Source organism: Monopterus albus, unplaced genomic scaffold (genome assembly GCF_001952655.1).
Source record: "Monopterus albus unplaced genomic scaffold, M_albus_1.0 scaffold92.1, whole genome shotgun sequence".
In the NCBI taxonomy this organism is placed as follows: Eukaryota; Metazoa; Chordata; class Actinopteri; order Synbranchiformes; family Synbranchidae; genus Monopterus; species Monopterus albus.
In genome coordinates this window covers 880,196-897,187 of record NW_018127972.1, presented here as the reverse complement: position 1 = coordinate 897,187, position 16,992 = coordinate 880,196, and the positions used below count along the sequence as shown (strand labels likewise).

The 16,992-nt window shown below is 40.4% G+C and overlaps 3 protein-coding genes across 5 annotated transcripts in view; 1 reads left to right on the top strand and 2 right to left on the bottom strand.

The window, feature by feature from the left end:
* Nucleotides 1-402, bottom strand: part of carm1 (coactivator-associated arginine methyltransferase 1) — a 32,068-nt gene extending 31,666 nt beyond the window's left edge. The window contains exon 1 of the mRNA XM_020608245.1: nt 28-402. Within this exon, the coding sequence (XP_020463901.1) occupies nt 28-169 (142 nt within the window). The 5' untranslated portion in view covers nt 170-402. The remainder of the gene's footprint in view (nt 1-27) is intronic.
* Nucleotides 403-2,386: 1,984 nt separating this feature from the next.
* clpp (caseinolytic mitochondrial matrix peptidase proteolytic subunit) lies at nt 2,387-6,850 on the top strand. Of its 2 annotated transcripts, none has more exons than XM_020608252.1 (7): nt 2,387-2,501; nt 3,005-3,109; nt 4,067-4,138; nt 4,241-4,337; nt 4,893-5,080; nt 5,872-5,977; nt 6,400-6,850. In XM_020608252.1, exons 1-7 carry the CDS (start codon nt 2,490-2,492, stop codon nt 6,624-6,626), a joined length of 807 nt encoding a protein of 268 aa, XP_020463908.1. In that variant the 5' UTR covers nt 2,387-2,489; the 3' UTR covers nt 6,627-6,850. The 2 variants fall into 2 exon arrangements, with proteins under 2 accessions (XP_020463908.1, XP_020463907.1); XM_020608251.1 differs by lacking the exon at nt 2,387-2,501 and adding an exon at nt 2,527-2,728.
* A 1,469-nt stretch (nt 6,851-8,319) lies between these two features.
* The window catches only part of aldh3b1 (aldehyde dehydrogenase 3 family, member B1), an 11,963-nt gene continuing 3,290 nt past the window's right edge, over nt 8,320-16,992 (bottom strand). For both annotated transcript variants that reach the window (XM_020608329.1, XM_020608330.1), the window contains exons 4-10: nt 14,057-14,177; nt 13,719-13,804; nt 13,367-13,448; nt 11,304-11,696; nt 10,387-10,553; nt 10,204-10,303; nt 8,320-8,906 (exon numbers count right to left, since the gene is read on the bottom strand). In XM_020608329.1, coding sequence (XP_020463985.1) covers nt 8,719-8,906; nt 10,204-10,303; nt 10,387-10,553; nt 11,304-11,696; nt 13,367-13,448; nt 13,719-13,804; nt 14,057-14,177 — 1,137 coding nt within the window. In that variant the 3' untranslated portion in view covers nt 8,320-8,718. The remainder of the gene's footprint in view (nt 8,907-10,203; nt 10,304-10,386; nt 10,554-11,303; nt 11,697-13,366; nt 13,449-13,718; nt 13,805-14,056; nt 14,178-16,992) is intronic.

The following is a 16,992-nucleotide window of genomic DNA, read 5'->3' as shown; positions in this document are numbered from 1 at the left end:
GAGCAGCTGTAGAAAAGGTCAACTCACCATTGGAGAGATTGATGAGGGCAGCATCTTGTGTAGTTTTGACTTCTAACCGCAGCGGCTGCTGCTCTGAGTGTCGCTGTATGTCTCCATTCGCGTCTCCAATGGAGAGGAGCCGCACGCCGGGGAACACCGAGACCGCCATCTTCGATCTGGAAATAGAGACAGGTCGCTCGCGCTCACATCCAACCACGCACTTCTCTCTGCTGGAGGCAGACCGAGCATCAACACGATACGCCGTTCAACAGCGCCACCTGACAGGTTAAAGCGGGTATTGCGTAAACACAGGTAGCATACGACATGGCCACATCTTCTTTTTCTTCCTGCTGCCTTTTGTCTCCGAGTCCGAAGCAGTGGCTGGGCCAGACAGCAGGGGCATTGATGTGTTTGGGTCATCAGTGATGTCACTAGTTGCACTGTCATGTGTATATGACACACTGGGCACCAGATACCCACAGAAGGGTTTGTTTATTAATTAGCCTACTGACGTGCAGAGTGCAACTGTGTGACCAGTATTTGTTTTCATGTTTTAGTCAGTCAGGGCTGCAGCTAACACTTACTTCCATTATTGATGAATGTATTTATTGTGTTGTCTTTTTTTAGCCAAGGGGTTTGCAACCTGAGGATAGGGAGTCGTGTCTTGTTGAACAGAATGAACAGGGGTTCATATACATCTGTAAAAGGATCACATCCTTTCATCCAAGACAGGCATGTTTTGCCTGATTTAAATAACTGTAACAATTAATTTATAATCAAAATTGCTGCACTTTAATCTCCTCTTGGCGGACTGATGGATTAATCGGCTTTTCTGCTTCAGCTCCAGTTGGGAACTTGGTTTAGACTATAAAATATTAAAAAGTAAGAGGACGAGTTCATCATAAGTTACCAGAGTCCAAACTAATGTCATACCAGCAGCACAAAGAGGTTCTTTACACTATAATGGGAAAAAGAAACCCCCACATTTGTATCCAGCAGATGTTTGACTTTATAATTTAATTGATTAACTGTCTTGTTGGTAAACTTAGTATTCGTGTTGTGGCTTTGTGAGTGAGGGGAAGAGACGATGAAAGGAATTGCAATTGTGTAACAACCTGACTTCTCTGTCAGCAGTGGACAGCAGGTGTAGGGTATGTGTTCGAATGTGTGTGTCTCTGTGTGGCCTGATTACCCAACATGAAAAAAAACTCTTGCTTTGAAAAAAACTTTGCTGCTGACCCAGCAAACACAATGACAGACACACCTGCAGGGATGTGTAGTCGGCGACCTGGAAATAATCACGACTGTTGAACGGGAGTTTCCGTTCTGATGAACATGTACTTCAGGGAGAAGTCACTCTCTCTGCACACTATTAAAATGAGCAGGGTTGTAAGTCAGTATTTACCTTGGATCAATAATGCACACATTTATACAGATGCTGCAATATGCAAATAACGTTTTTAGGGAGCAGTTTGCTTTTGTTAGAACCTGACACATGTTCAGTATTTTGATCAAAATGACTGGAAACAAGATGTTGACCTGCTTGTTTTAAATGTTTTTTTTAATGCAGATAATTAGTATTTACTGGAAATGTCATGCAGTGGAATAATCAAAGATGAATGCTCTTACTTTAAAAATGTGATTTGACATACTGTGGCACGCCTCACCACCCCCCAGCGTGGGGCCCCAGGCCCTGCTAGTCTGTGAGGCCTCACCCAAATAGTGGTACAGCCACTTAATCAAATGTGTCAGTTTATAAAGTGAGCATAGAGAAGAGTAATAGGCCACATCTTTTCAGCACTCATGTCATGAGTGTCCTGCCGTGCAGCCATGCCAGGACCAACACTGCTTGTTGTGGTGTCTCATGTCACACACCTGTAGTAGGCAGAGGCACATTATGATGCATTGAAGGACAGGATTGTCTAAACAAAATTTACTTTTATAAATGTTTAGTGCCTTACCATTTTTCAGACTCTCAGCTCCATCTACTTCTGGGAACAAACAGGTGGACATCCAGACAGAATGACACAGACAGACACAAACAGATGAGAATATCCAAACAAAAGCTGAAGAGACAAACACAGAGATATAAGTGTGCATAAACAGAAACTGAAACAGACATAAAAACTTTTTTTGGTAAATGTGTTCACTTTGTAATTTTATTTTTTTCATACTGAAAAAAAACATTTTAGAATATTTCTTCTTTTGAAAGTCTTCAGAGAAACTCATTACTGAGTTTCTCATTAATTCTAAAAAAAATCATGTTTTGATTGTAATAGCTATACAATATTTGGGGAGACGGTTCTAATGCCCTGGCGACAGGAAATGTGATGGAAATAGCAGCTGGGTCAGATAGATGGCGCTAATGAATCTAAATTGGAGGCGAAGCGTCTTTTTCTTCCACGAAGAAGAAGGTTCAAAGGTCAAAGCAGAGCTGGTTGTATTTAAGACTGTCAGACGAAGTGGAGAGTCAAAACTAAAGTTTTACTATGCTGTTACGGGTTAGTACTACCAGCAGGTTTAGTGAGCCCTCTTGTCAGCATGGCTCATAGTCTATAGCTGGTTTTATATAAAGTCAGTGGTCACTGTTGTTAATTGGTGCTCATTGTGTTAAGCGCGTTAGCTGATAGGTTAGCTTGTGTAACGTTGCATCAAGACATCACGTCTAAACCTGTCAGACCCATAATGTAGCGGTACTGATATGATCTCTCATATAAAGACAGACTGTGTAAGGTATTCTCCAAAATGCATTGTACTTAAGCAGTCAAATTAATTCGTGTTTTTTAAAATCATTGTTTTGGGATGGCATAGCAGTTAGGCGTGTTTCAGGATCCAGCTGTGTTGCGTAGAATGCCACAGACAGAAATGTATGTGTCAAACCATCCCGCTCTCACAGCATGAGGATTTTAACTGCTGTTGTTGCAATGACACTTGTTTTTTGGACTCATCGTTTAATACAATTTGAATAAAGTTTGAGAAACCATTCTGTTTCTGTGTCTTTCAGAGGTTGTTTCACATCAGTGGGCTGACACAGCTGAAACACAGCAGGTCCATCCATCACAGTCCTGTATGGAGGAGCCCTCTTATACCTATAGTTGTGGAGCAGACGGTGAGTGAACTTATATGAACTATTTGGCTTCAAAGCTGTCTTGTCTAGTACTGCTGCACTGTGCACAACATGTCTATAGAGATGTATGCCCAAAGGGCATCCTCAGTACGTGGAACTACATAAAGTAACATCCTTATTAACACTACACATAAGAAGAGTACATTCACAATGACAAAAATATATTATTTCCAATAATGACCTTAAATCCCCACACCATGTCTTTGTTAATGTTATCAAACTGCAAGACGAGTCAGCAGCATTTTCCCTCACATAACTGTCAATATTGTTACTCTCCATCATAGAAAACATGCTAAACCACTGTATATGTTCGGGTTTTTTATATGTTGGTGTGATAGACATTTCACTATGAAAGATGGTCTGGAATATAGAAAGCGGTGAGTTTCACATTTTTGCTTTCGTTGAGAGCAGCAGGAGGAGGACTGTGTGTATGTATTAGTATAGATAACCACTGTAGAAAGCAAAGAGATAAGAGGGAAAACGGGACATTACAAAAAGTATACTCAGAATCTAGTTCTGCACTGTTGTCATACAAAAGAAATGGAGGAGCTTCACACAGCTACAGGTAGAAAATAGCTTCATGCAAATCTGTAACTCATTGCCTTGATGGGGAGACAATCAAACAAACAACTATGTCAGTTCAGTCACTTCTTGTAGCACAGTCACTGCTGTATCACCACTAGCTTTGAATCCTCCAAAGTCAGAGCATCCTGAACGCACCAACAGGAAAGTTTTACAATCAGAATCTAGTGTGTCGTTTCCTGGTTAAAGCAGATTGAAAGTCTCTGTGAGATGGTTTCATGAATGGATTGAAAGGAACTAACTAGAGTGGCTTGGAGAGTAGGAAAACCTATCCAAAACTTTAAAGATGCACAGTGCAGCTTAGTTTGTCATTGTTGCTATTATTTAAGATTTAAAAAAAAAAGTACTTTTTTTCAGGGGAGAGGAGAACGAGCATATGACATCTATTCCCGCCTCCTAAGGGAGAGAATCATCTGTGTAATGGGTCCTGTGAGTGTCCTCCTGAATGCTGAGATCCATCATTAATAAACTTTTTAGAATTTTTTTTATTTATTTTTTTTTTTTAAACATGTTTCTCACTCCTCTGCTCAGATCGATGACTCTGTAGCCAGTGTGGTTATTGCCCAGCTGCTCTTCCTACAATCAGAAAGCAACAACAAACCCATCCACATGTACATCAACAGTCCCGGTAAGGCCATCTGTGAAGACAGAAGTAGATAGATGGGTTCAGAGTTGAGTAAGGTGTTGCAAACCTTGAATAGCCTTTTTTTTGCCATTTTATCTTTACATCATTCATTTTCCCTTTTACTTTAGATTTGATTTGATTTGATTTATTCTTTCAAGCATGTAAAGACAGTCGATATGTCAACACACATAATTTTGCACATATCCACAAATGCTAATCCAATATCAATTTGCTTATACCTAGTACATGCTTGAATGGAGTAGGAAGAAGTCAGACTTATCCAGTCCTACCCCATGACATCATCTTACCGTCATTGGTTTGCAAGCAGTAAATGATTCACTTCTACCCACACACATATTATACTAAAAAAAGATTATAACAGTGTTAACATTCTTACATCACACAAGTAATATACTAAATTAAAGAATTATTACAAAATGTACACCACACCCACAATTGTCCATGTAATTAATCATAGATTTGGGGTAAAATGATAATGAGCTTTTTTAAATTGAGTTAATTCATTTGGCTTCTTTTATCCTTCCTCTCTTTTCCTAGGAGGTGTGGTAACAGCAGGGCTGGCCATTTACGACACCATGCAGTACATCCTCAATCCTGTCTCCACCTGGTGTGTTGGCCAGGCAGCCAGCATGGGCAGCTTGCTCCTGGCAGCGGGAACCACAGGGATGAGGCATTCACTGCCCAACGCCCGCATCATGATTCACCAGCCTTCAGGAGGAGCCAGGGTAAGGCAGTGGTCTCACTTTGTACAGTAATACTGATTTGAGTTCAAGCATAGGGTGATTAAGTCTGACAGTTATGAAAACATAGTGTTCAGTAGTGTTGTAGTCAAGACCAGCTAAATGAGACCAAGACTGGAGTGTATCGAGACAGAGTGAAGACTAACACTTAAAGGCTTGAGACTGAGTCAAGACCAAGACCAGACCAGTGCAGTTAACCTGAATTTGATAGTTTGATAGTACTGATTCACCTATGTTCTAGTGACATTATTGAATATATTTTCCAATAAAAATTCCCCCAATCTTTGCAAAACCTTAAGTAATTTATTATAACCAACAGGAGGCCCCAGATGGTTGGTCTGAATTTATCAGTAGGCCTACTACACTAATATGAGTTATTTAATATTTCTAGGTGGTTTAATATTTTTGCAGTAGGCTATCGGTGTTGCACTCTGTGGACAGGCCATGTAGTGTCGTATGCAAGATCAGTCTTGGTCTCAAGGCTTTTCATAATTTTTGGGAATTTTTATTAAAAAGTAAATTCAGTAATGTCCCTTGTATATAGTGCCGCTGAAACACAGACGAGCCAGTACTTTCAAATTCAGTTTAATTGCGCCGGTCTAGTCTTGGTCTTAACTCTGCTTCCAGCCTGTAAATCTGGGTCTTGTCTCGGTTTCAGTACGCCCCAGTCTTTGTCTTGTTTAGCTGGTCTTGACTACAACACCAGTGTTCAAGGCTATAAAAGGGGATTATTTCAGTGAAACAGGGTAATAATCCCCATAGCGCTGTGTCCCCAGGGTCAGGCCACAGATATCGCCATCCAGGCTGAGGAGATCCTGAAGTTGAAGAGACAAATCAACAACATCTATGCCAAACACACAGGGCAGCCATTGGAAACCATTGGTAGGTTAACTCGAGTGTTAACGTGCAGCCCTCTGTGTGTGTGTGTGTGTGTGTGTGTGTGTGTGTGTTAGTGAGAGAGACATAGAAAGACAAAGCTGTTATGGAAATGTCAGCACCATTCCAACATTTTTAGTGATTTGATATGAATTTCATTTTGTCTTTGTATTGCCTAAAAATTGCTACTATAGAGATGATGACAAAGTGATGCCATGTTGACATCAGTAGACCCCAAGCAGCTGTGTGTTGCATTAGTGTTAATAATGGAAGGAGGTCTGTCACAAATGTACCAGCCAATCACAACAGCAGCTCATTTTTATAAATTTGCAGTGTAGAGGAGGAGCTAATCAGCTGCTGTAGTGATTAAGTGGAATGGACTTGTCATAAGTGGATGCTTCATTTCTTTCTTCTTTCCTGCCTTTTAGAAGGTGTGATGGAAAGGGATCGCTACATGAGTCCCATGGAGGCACAAGACTTTGGTCTCATAGACCGGGTCCTGGTCCACCCACCGCAGGCAGGCCAGGATGAGCCCGAGCTGGTGCAGAAAGAGCCGGCAGCAGCAACGAGTCCCTCTCCAACACCAGAGTCTCTAGCCCCTGACCAGGCCTCCCCAGGGACCAGCCCCCCCTCCTCATACAGACCTGAGCCATGAACCTGCTGTCTGAACCCTGCAAACCTTTTCTCTGAATTCAGTCTGACAGTTCCTGAGAGCAGAGCCCAGACTCCATGGTGTGCTTCTCTTAAGTGTTGGTGTCTCTTTTACCCCTATGGTACCAACACTGTACTGCCTACACATGTGCAGGCACCATGCTGGCTGCAGTCACGGTGACCAGAAGGAATTCAGTCTTGTTCTGTACCTCGTTGCAGCAGAGATGTCCACCACAATTTATTAATTTATACATTTATAGTAAGTAACCCATTATGTTACTTAGGCTAGTGGTTAAGGCGCAGTGCTCTTGCTGGGTTCGAGTCAGGGTTGTGCCAGGAAGGGCATCTGGCGTAAAACACGTGACAAATGTCAACATGCGAGTCGTCAGTGTGACGATTCGCTGTGGCGACCCCTAAACGGGAAAAGCCGAAAGTGACTTTCCTTTACATGATTTGGTCATAAAATGTAAACCTATCTTCATCTAAGTCACAAATGTAGACAAACAGTATGCTTAAGCTAATACCACACAAACATTGTACGTCTTCATTGAACCTAGTCATTAAACATTTAAAGTGCTTTTGGAAAAAGTGAGCCCTTAGATTTAATAACTGGCTGAAGCTCCTTTTGCAGCATTAATCTCAAACAAATGCTTCCTGTAGCTGTGGACCTGCACAATGTTAGAAGTTTGGACCATTCTTCCTCTCAGAGCCACTTCACCTCAGATATATTCCCAGGGTGTCTGGCATGAGCTCTGGGCTCATTTGACAGCATCTCTGTTGGGTTGAGGTCTGGGCTCTGACTCACACTCCACACGGCAGATTTTCTTGTTTTGAAGCCATCCTGTAATAGATTTGACTGTTTAAGGTCAATGTCCTGCTGCATCACTCAACTTCTAGAGCGCTTTAGCTAGCAGACAGCCAACCTGACATTATCCTGTAGGATTCCTTGATAAACTCAGAAATTAATCTTCTCCACAGTGGCAGCTGTCCAGGCCCGGAGGCAACCTTATCATGACGCTCCCTTCATCGTACTTTATCGTTGGGGTATTCTAGCCTTATCGGAAGAAACAGTCTGACATTGTTTTTAACTTCTTTATTGGCATCATTCTGGTTTATCAAACAAAAGCAAAAATACTCCATACTAAAAATATAGAAATTTACATTTATAGCCTAAACTTGAAATATGTTTGTCCTACTTTTAGCCTTGTCTCGTGCACAGAACACTCGTCGATGAAAAGGAGAACCTGAGTTAACTGACCCAGCTGAAAACCTGACAGTGGTGCAGTGAAGCACGTAGCCCACAGGCAGCCAGGTGTGTGGCTTTCCTAATCACATCCAATCAGTATAATCAAAACACAGCTGCACTCAAATGAAGGTGTAGAACCATCTCAGGGATGATCAGAAGAAATGGACAGCACCTAAGTTAAATATGAGTGTCACAGCAAAGGGTCTGAATACTTATGACCATGTGATATTTCAGTTTTTCTTTTTTAATAAATCTGCAAAAATGTCAAAAATTCTGTGTTTTTCTGTCAATATGGGGTGCTGTGTGTACATTAATGAGGAAAAAATGGACTTAAATGATTTTAGCATATGGCTGCAATATAACAAAGAGTGAAAAATTTAAGGGGGTCTGAATACTTTCCGTACCCACTGTACATTTTGTAAATTAACATAACTATCCTGTGGTAGAAATGTCAAAAAGTAATATTTCAAGTTTATTTATATTTCATGAAAAACATAATATACAGACAATACTTAAACTGTGTACAGACTGACAAACAAGGTTGTTAAAAAAATAATACAATATCATTCACAAAGATAAAAATAAAAATGGACTTGTTTTGTCTCTATACTATGCTAACCAGAAAACGAGCTCGGAAAGTAAAGAACCCAGTGAGAAAAGGAGAGGAACTTGCAAGATGAAAAGTGTCAGACACAAAACAGGGTGCTAGCCAAGTATGGTAATATAGGTAAGTATACAAACAACCTTAGGTTAAAAAAAATAGGAGTAATCCCGTTCCCACATTAAATTCACCAATGCTGACTCTCATGCTCCTGGTGTAAAAAGTTCCACTATATCTTCCTTCCAGTCATCACATGAGTGAGCAGCCGCTCTTGGCTGAGGTGGTCCAGCGCAGCCAGCTCAGTTTCTTGTCTGTATAAGGTGGGTAACGCAGGCCATTGAGTCTCTCCAAAGCCCAGCCACGCAACATGCAGGCCCGCCGGTGGCTGAACGTCTCGAAGCCCCAGTGGCCGTGGTAACTGCCCCAACCACTAGCCCCTAGATGAAATAGGAAGAATCAGTCAAAAACACTGTAGCAAACTTACTATATTCCAGTCTCTCTTCAAAATATAAAACAGGCTATGAAAAAATGAACAAACAGAGTTTTAAGGGCACTTAGAATATTCTTTGACATCATTAACAAGACTCAACAGCCATGTTAGCAGCTCTGTGAGGTTGTATTACATACATACAGCGGTGTTTTCAGATCATTGCTAATGCCAACATATTAACCTGCTCAAAAGGAAAATGTTTACATGATGTTTAGTGGGTACAATATTTACCATACACTTGATAGCATGCTATCATTTGCTAAAGTACAGCTGAGGATGATGGGAACTTATTTTTAAACTACTATTTGTTAATAACTCAAAGTATTGCAGAAATTAAAATTGATCCAATGATGCCAACAAAAGGAAAAATGTATGGGGTCAGCAAAATTATTACATTTCAAACAAAGGAGGACATGAATGCCTGAGTCAAATGTAACAACAATCCAATAGTTGAGATATTCCTGCCTGGACCAAAGTGGTGGACCAACAGAACCGATGACACGGTCATCATGCCATTAGCGTGGCTAAGTGTGTTTTTACTCAAATACTCATAATGGACAAAAATATTGTTGAACTCCCCACTGTATCAATAACAAGTTACTCCATAAGTACAGTACACTGGTACAGTTTGTAGAAGAATGAAAACTGTCCCCTAGTGTAGTTAACCCAGCACTGAGCCAGCTACACTTCCTGAAATGGTCAAACACAATAGTGTACAATGTGGACATGAATAATATACGGCTAGTCTATCCTATGTAAAGCACAAATGATACCTTCTACAACATCCATACAGCTATAAAAGCCCATGTCATATGCTTCCACGGAGTTCATCTACAAAGACGCCTAATGTTATCTAAACAGAAATACATGCACGCCCACAATCCATATCTTCTCTGAGGTGTAACTGGCCATTAAGAATGTGGTTTTCCATTCTAAAGATTTCACACTTTGGTTCATCTTAAAGTATTTAAATCTGTTGAATCACCAGATAGCTAATGATCAACTTCCCAACATTAGCTGTTACAAAGTATTGAATTAAGGCTCTTAATCAGTTTTTGATTAATAAAACTGAAAAATAAATTAATAATTCCAAGACATGCTTTCACTATGGGTTGAGTGTAGAATGATGGGGAAAATGCCAATTTATCAATTTAAAAATAAATCTACAACACAGTTTGCTAAGCTACTGTAGCTTTGAGGAGCAACTGAGTCTAACTGAGTGAGTGTTCATGAAGAAGACCTACCTACACCTCCAAAAGGCAGGCCTGGAAGGGTCATGTAGACGATCCCGTCATTAGAGCAGAATCCTCCGCTGCTGGTGTTTTGCAACACCGTATCAACCACCTTCAAAAAAGAAAAGACTGTGTGTTAAATATGAGAGTGTGCACAACTGAGAGACAAGAGGCTGCAGAGGTCTGCATTCTTACAGAGGATTCATCAGAGAAAACGTAGAGAGCCAGCGGCTTCTCTCTACGGTTGATGAAGTCGATGCCTTTCTCCAGAGAGTCAACAGTGAGGATGGGCAGGATGGGGCCAAAAATTTCCTCCTGCATTAGGGCATCGTCTTCAGCCACGTCCACCACCACTGTGGGAGCTGACAGGTGTAGAAGGACAAGAGTCATTAACGTAATGATTTAATCACAGCCAGAAACTTTGAAATTATGAAATAAATAAAAATGATGCAATGTTACAATGCTCACTGTCCCCAAAAGTTTAATTTAGAGTAAAAAAAAAAAAGATCAGCATCTATTATTGATAAACCAAGATGTTGACTCTCAGAAAACAAAGATTTAATCATAGATTATCACAAGGCAATTTCCCACTGAAATCTGCTTGTAAGGTAATTATTTGGCAGACTTTGTAGTAAGGGAAGTACATTAAATATCAAGTTACATACCATAGCTTTAAGTAGGCTGCTGATGCCATGAATGTAATTGAACTGGTTTTTGCAGTCCTAAGATGAAGTACTTAAACAAACTGTAGGATTGTTGTGCAAGTAGAAACTTGAATGGAAGACACTGTAATAAGATTAAATCAAGATCTAATACTTGCTCCACATTTGGACCAGCATGTTGCTGATCCTTCTCTCTTCATGTCGCTCTTCTTTTGAACGCACATTTTTTTTCCTCAATTATCATCTCTTACAGGGATGGGTAACTAGGGGGATGGGTGATCATTGTGGTGGACAATAATATAGTAATACTGTTATTGCTGGCTGCTGAGATTTAAACTGTAAACTACATTACCTTTGGGAGTCTGCTTTCTCTGCTACGTTTTCTCTTTTTATACCCTTATTACTTTTTACCTTTATTAATCGGACAGTTATTATACTGTACACTCCCACCTATGTACTTGTCCTCTTCGTCACTCTCTCCTCCCACAATGATCTTTCCACTAGACCTCCTTAGCAGTTCCATCAGACGTGTCCAGTGTCGGTGTGACACGATGCGGGACAGGTCAGGACACTTTTGAGGTTCCTTGCCATAGAAATCCTCCAGAGTGTTGCGCAGCACAGGCAGCAGGGCATCCCGTGTGGCTGGTGAGCACAGCACATAATCTGGAGCCACACAGCTCTGGCCAGCATTGAAAAACTTAGCCCATATCAAGCGGTAAGCAGCAGCTGTAACGTCTATTCGACCATATATGATGCATGGAGACTTGCCGCCCAGCTCCAAGGTCACTGGGGTCAAGTGGACTGAAGCTGCCTGCAGGATGCTGCGTGCCACAGTCTGAGAACCTAAAAGAGAGCTGAAAAGTCAGTGTCCATAGTGGAGAGGAGTTCTGTGCTGAGTATGAACATGGTTCCTAAATATCATGGAAATCCGGCTACTAGTACTTAACACTGCTATAAACACAACTGTTGAACAAATTATAAAAATCTGCCAAAGTGATGCTTTGGATCTATGTATTTGTTATATTGTTAACCAGTTAAAATTCCTGATTGTGGGAAACCAAGGAGGTTAAAAGATGAGTAAATCTTATTCTCACGCCTGTATTTGTTCATTTCAATTATATTTGCTATATTTTACTTATGTTACCCATTATATTTTTACATTTGCTATATTTTAATGTTTATCTTATTTCAATCTTGTACACGTTCACTAACTATCCTCTCGTTTTTAGGAAGAGGCTTTTTAGTTTTATGATTCTGAAATCATTACAGACTATTTGGAATTATGAGGGGTGCCGAGCAAATGTAGAGGTACCCAAGATTAAACATTAAATGGCTTGAAATGAGCATGCAATGGTCACTTTAATGTTTGACAATGCTGGTAACAGGCTACTATAGAAGCACAGTGATCTTATCTTAATTAATATCTCATACTTTACAATACAATTATTTAAATATAATGTGGCCATATTAGCTACATGTAGGCTGAAACTTGGGCATTGTTTTTAGCCTACATTCACCAACATCTTCCTAAGTGTTTTCTTAAGAAAGGTCCCAAGAAAAGTCCACGTCTGATTCCTTAAACGACAGAATTGTTTGCAACTGTGTTCTTACAGCGATGATTCCCATGTGTTCTTAAGTTGAAAATGCATGCCAGTATTTCCTAATGAGCACAGGTTAAAGCTCCACCAATGCCCATAAAAGGCCAGGGCCGTGTGCACACATCTCACACAGAAATGGGAACTAGAAGTTGAGAAAGCCAGGAATGCTAAAACAAAATTCTAAAAATGATGGAGCAGCAAACTCCAAACTGAGGACAAAGTGGAGAACAGCACATCGAGGCCGTGCACGGCTCTCTGGGGTGTGCCGTCAGCTGAGCACCTCCACGTGTGCACCCAGGTCCCTTTAAGTGCCCCGAGTCTGAACTTAGATGTAGTACTGGACAACCAAACACTTACACAGACAGCCTCAACACTGGCCACAGTATCTGAGACACTTAATGAAATTAGAAATAAAGATCCATCCATCTTTGTCCGCTTTATCCAATACCGGGTCACGGGGGCAGTAGTCCCCATTATCTGTTTAGGTTTTGAACAATTAAGGACTCTGAATTAATTATTACCATTAAGTGTGCAATAGGTCCACCACAACCTATGACACTGCCACAGCGGAGATGCCTTTTACAAAGTTTAGATAAGGAAACGACTACATCAAAAGAGGAGACTGGTCCTAGAGGTGATTTTTTTTCCCCTCATTCATCATCAACAATATGATTGAATATCTGAATTTCACCTCACATTCTTTCTTTTGCATTACATTTTAAAATAGAAGTGGTACCACCAAATCTAGCACTGGTGCTACCTTCTCGGAGACTTGGTGACACTAGAACCACCAGCATGAAATGTTAGTCTGGAGCCCTGTGACATTTTGGTCTTGAGAACAGTGTAAAGGGCAGCAGACATGTCTACGTGTGAAAACTGTGACATGCAGAAATCGGATCCATTCTGGAGACTTACCTGTGTAGAAGATGTGATCGAAGCGATTCTGCAGTAGCGCCTTGGTCTCCTCTGCTCCACCACGAACAACTGCATAACAGTCCTGTCAAATTAAGAGTCCCATCTTCAGTCAGATTCACTGCACCAAGCTCTAAGGTGACTACTACAGTTCAATGACTTGACTGTACTGTACATCAGTAAAGCCAGTATAATAATCTGATTTTAGTGTATTAAAGGTATATTAGTATGCACATCAGCAAGTGTTTGGGGTTATGAGATGAATGAGTCTTGTTGCTCTGATGAAATCTTGACAAAAAAGAAAAACAATTAAACAAATACCCCAACAGAACACAAACTTCAGAAGTTGCTTTACCTGAGACAGATACTTGGGGACGAGCTCGGCTATCAGACCGTCTGTGGCAGCACTGATCTCTGAGGGCTTGATGATCACACAGTTTCCTAGTTTGAGACAACCAGCCAGTAAATACAGTCACAGCAGTTACATTGTATGATTCTATAGTTGTTTAATGTTATTTCAAGACCAAAATTGGATCCTAAAGCATTTAATGTCACTTTGTGATGAAGCCACATTTACTGAGAATGGGCAGAAACAGTCCAACTATGTCAAATTGCCTCAGAGACAGACCACTGTTGACTCAAGGAGCACATACTGTATGTATGCACGTATAGTGATACAGCAGTGACTGATACCTGCAGCAATGGCTCCAACCATGGGTAATATAAGGAGATGCAGGGGGTAGTTCCAAGGCGCAATGATTAAGACCACTCCTAATGGTTCCCTCTGTACAAAACAGTCATCGAGCTTTGTGGCCTGAAAATTGACATATGAAACAAAGAAAAAAAAAATTACACAGCGACAGGCATTTCAAGTATACAGTACATGAAAATAACAACCTGGTGATAAATGGAAAGCACATCTGTGCACATTGCTTTTGTCTTCAGTTTCAGACCGTCAAAGACCGGTTATACAGTCACACAAAAAAAGTCATAAAACTGTTTGCACTTTCCTGGTTTTCAGCTTAAATCAGCCATGAAATGTGATCTGATCTTCACCAAAGTGACAAATATCAACCAGCACAATACTTCTAAGCTGATTAAAGACAAACAGTCATGATCTTTCACGTTTTCATTGAACATACAAAGTAATGGTGGGAAAATTAATGGCACCACTTGGCTTCTGATGTCACTAAGCAATATTGAACAGAAATGGTATCCATGGCAGGCCACAACAAAGGAAGCCATTGCTCTCCCAAAACAACACTGCATCAGGCCTGAAGTTTGCCAAAGACACACCTTGACACTCCACAACACTGTTAGGAAATTGTCCTGTGGGGTTGTATGGGAAGAACACACAGCACTATGTATGGTGTATAAAAATAAAAAAAATAAAAAAAGAACCATGTATCAACATGAAAACATTATCCCAGCAGTGAGGTACAGTGGAGGGAGCATCATTATTTGGACCTGGACCACTTGCTATTGTGGAGGGGAATATTAATTCCCAGGTATATCAAGGTTTCCTGCAGGTTAATGTCAAGGTGGCTGTCCCCAAGCTAAAGCTCAGAACCAGCTGGGTGATGCAGCAGGACAAGGACCCTAAACACTAAAGTAAATCTACTAGAGAATGGTTTTGGAGACAAAATCCACCTTTTGGAGTGGCCCAGTCAGAGCCCAGACCTCAGCTCAATAGCGATGCTGTGGAATAAGCTCAAAAGAGCCGTTCACACCAGACTTCTAAGAATATGGCAGCAGTTCTGTGAAGAAGAATGGTCCAAAATTCCTTCTGAACATTGTGCAGGTCTAATCCACAGCTACAGGAAGTGCTTGAGGTTACTGCTACCAAAGGCGGTTCAACCAGTTATTAAAACACTGTTGCCATTATTTTTTCCACCATCACTTTGTATCTTTAATGGGTGTGTTCAATAAAGATGTGAAAGACCATATTTTATCAGCTTAGAAATATTGTTTGTTGATATTTGTGACTTTGGCAAAAATCAGATCACATTTCATGGCCAATTTATGCAAAAAACCAGGAAGCTGCAAACAATGCCAATACTGTTTCTTGCCACTGTAAATAAACAGAAGAGAGCAGCAGCACCTACAAGGGTCAGTGGAGAAGCTTCTGATCACACTGGAATGAACATACTCTAACCGAGCAGGTTTTCAGGGTATTGCGCAATTTGACTGTTGCACGAATGGCATTGTTGTTCATCTTCTGTGCATGTCACTCGCATTTCAGTTAAATCTGCACTACTGCAGGACCTCAGCGGTGCTTACACTGGAACAGGACACATGTGACTTACAAACATGAATGTAAACCATCAACACAAAAGATTGGACCTGACAGAAATCAAGCGACAGCCTGTGCTACAGACAGGTAGTGTTGAGTTGAAAAGATGTGGAGACAACAGCCCTTTTTAGACACAGATCCTAGTATACAGCCATAAGAGCCCCCATCCTGGGTTTGTACCTCTTATATTGAAGGCAGTGGCAGCAAGATTATGCTGACAGAATCCTGCCTTGAACAAGGTTAGTGAGGGCCTAATGAAAGATTTTTTTTTGTTTGTACTTTTTCTGACCAGAGGTTTAACATCTCACCTTACTGCAATGACACAGAAGTGGTAACATCACACCTGGGTCAATACTGGATGTGGTCACAAGTAAACAACTTTTCAACCTGCTTTCAAGTCACTCTAATGCTATAAATTGAAAACCTTTGGATTTTTGTAATGTTGGTCACAAAAAAAGAATAGCAATAGTAAATACAGTACACAAAAACTAAACCCTGACAAGGTTGCCCTGTTATGAACAATCAAAATAGCCCCTCCAGTAGACGCTCAATGCAACACAAGGGAATACACCTGTGATCACTGAAACAGAAGTTAGAAAACCTGTGATAACTGAAACATCATCGAGTCGGCTCTAATCAGACACAATGATGACCCATCCTCAATGATGCCACGGACAATGCGCTACACCCACAATGTTCCATCTAATTAATCATTGAGCCTGTTCTTGCATATATCTTGATTGACACATACCTTTATATTTATGTTTAAACTCGTCAATTCTATTACTATTTTTTATGTCTACACTTAAATTATTCCATAGTTTTACCCCACTTATGGAAATACAAAATCTTTTTTTGGTTGTACGTATAGCATGAATTTTTAAATTTAACTGACCCCTTAAATTGTATCCCCCATCCCTTTCATTAAATAGTTTTTGAATTCCACCAGGTAATAAATTGTTCCTGGCTTTATACAAAAACACAGCAGTCTTATATCCCACTAAATCAAAAAATTTTAACAATTTAGACTGTATGAAAGCTACATTGGTGTGATCCCTATACCCCATCTTATGCACAATTCTTATCGCTCTTTTTTGTAATATATACAATGGTTGAAGTGAGCTTTTGTATGTATTGCCCCAGTTTTCAACACCATACTCTAAGTATGGTAAAATCAATGAAGAATACAAAATGCGTAATGCTTTCCCGTCCAAAATATATCTAACCCTTGCCAATATCAATATATTTTTGCTATTTTGTTCTGAAAATATCTGATATTCAATTTCCAAGACAATTTGTCATTAACTATGACACCTGGAAAGTTAATTTTAAGTAC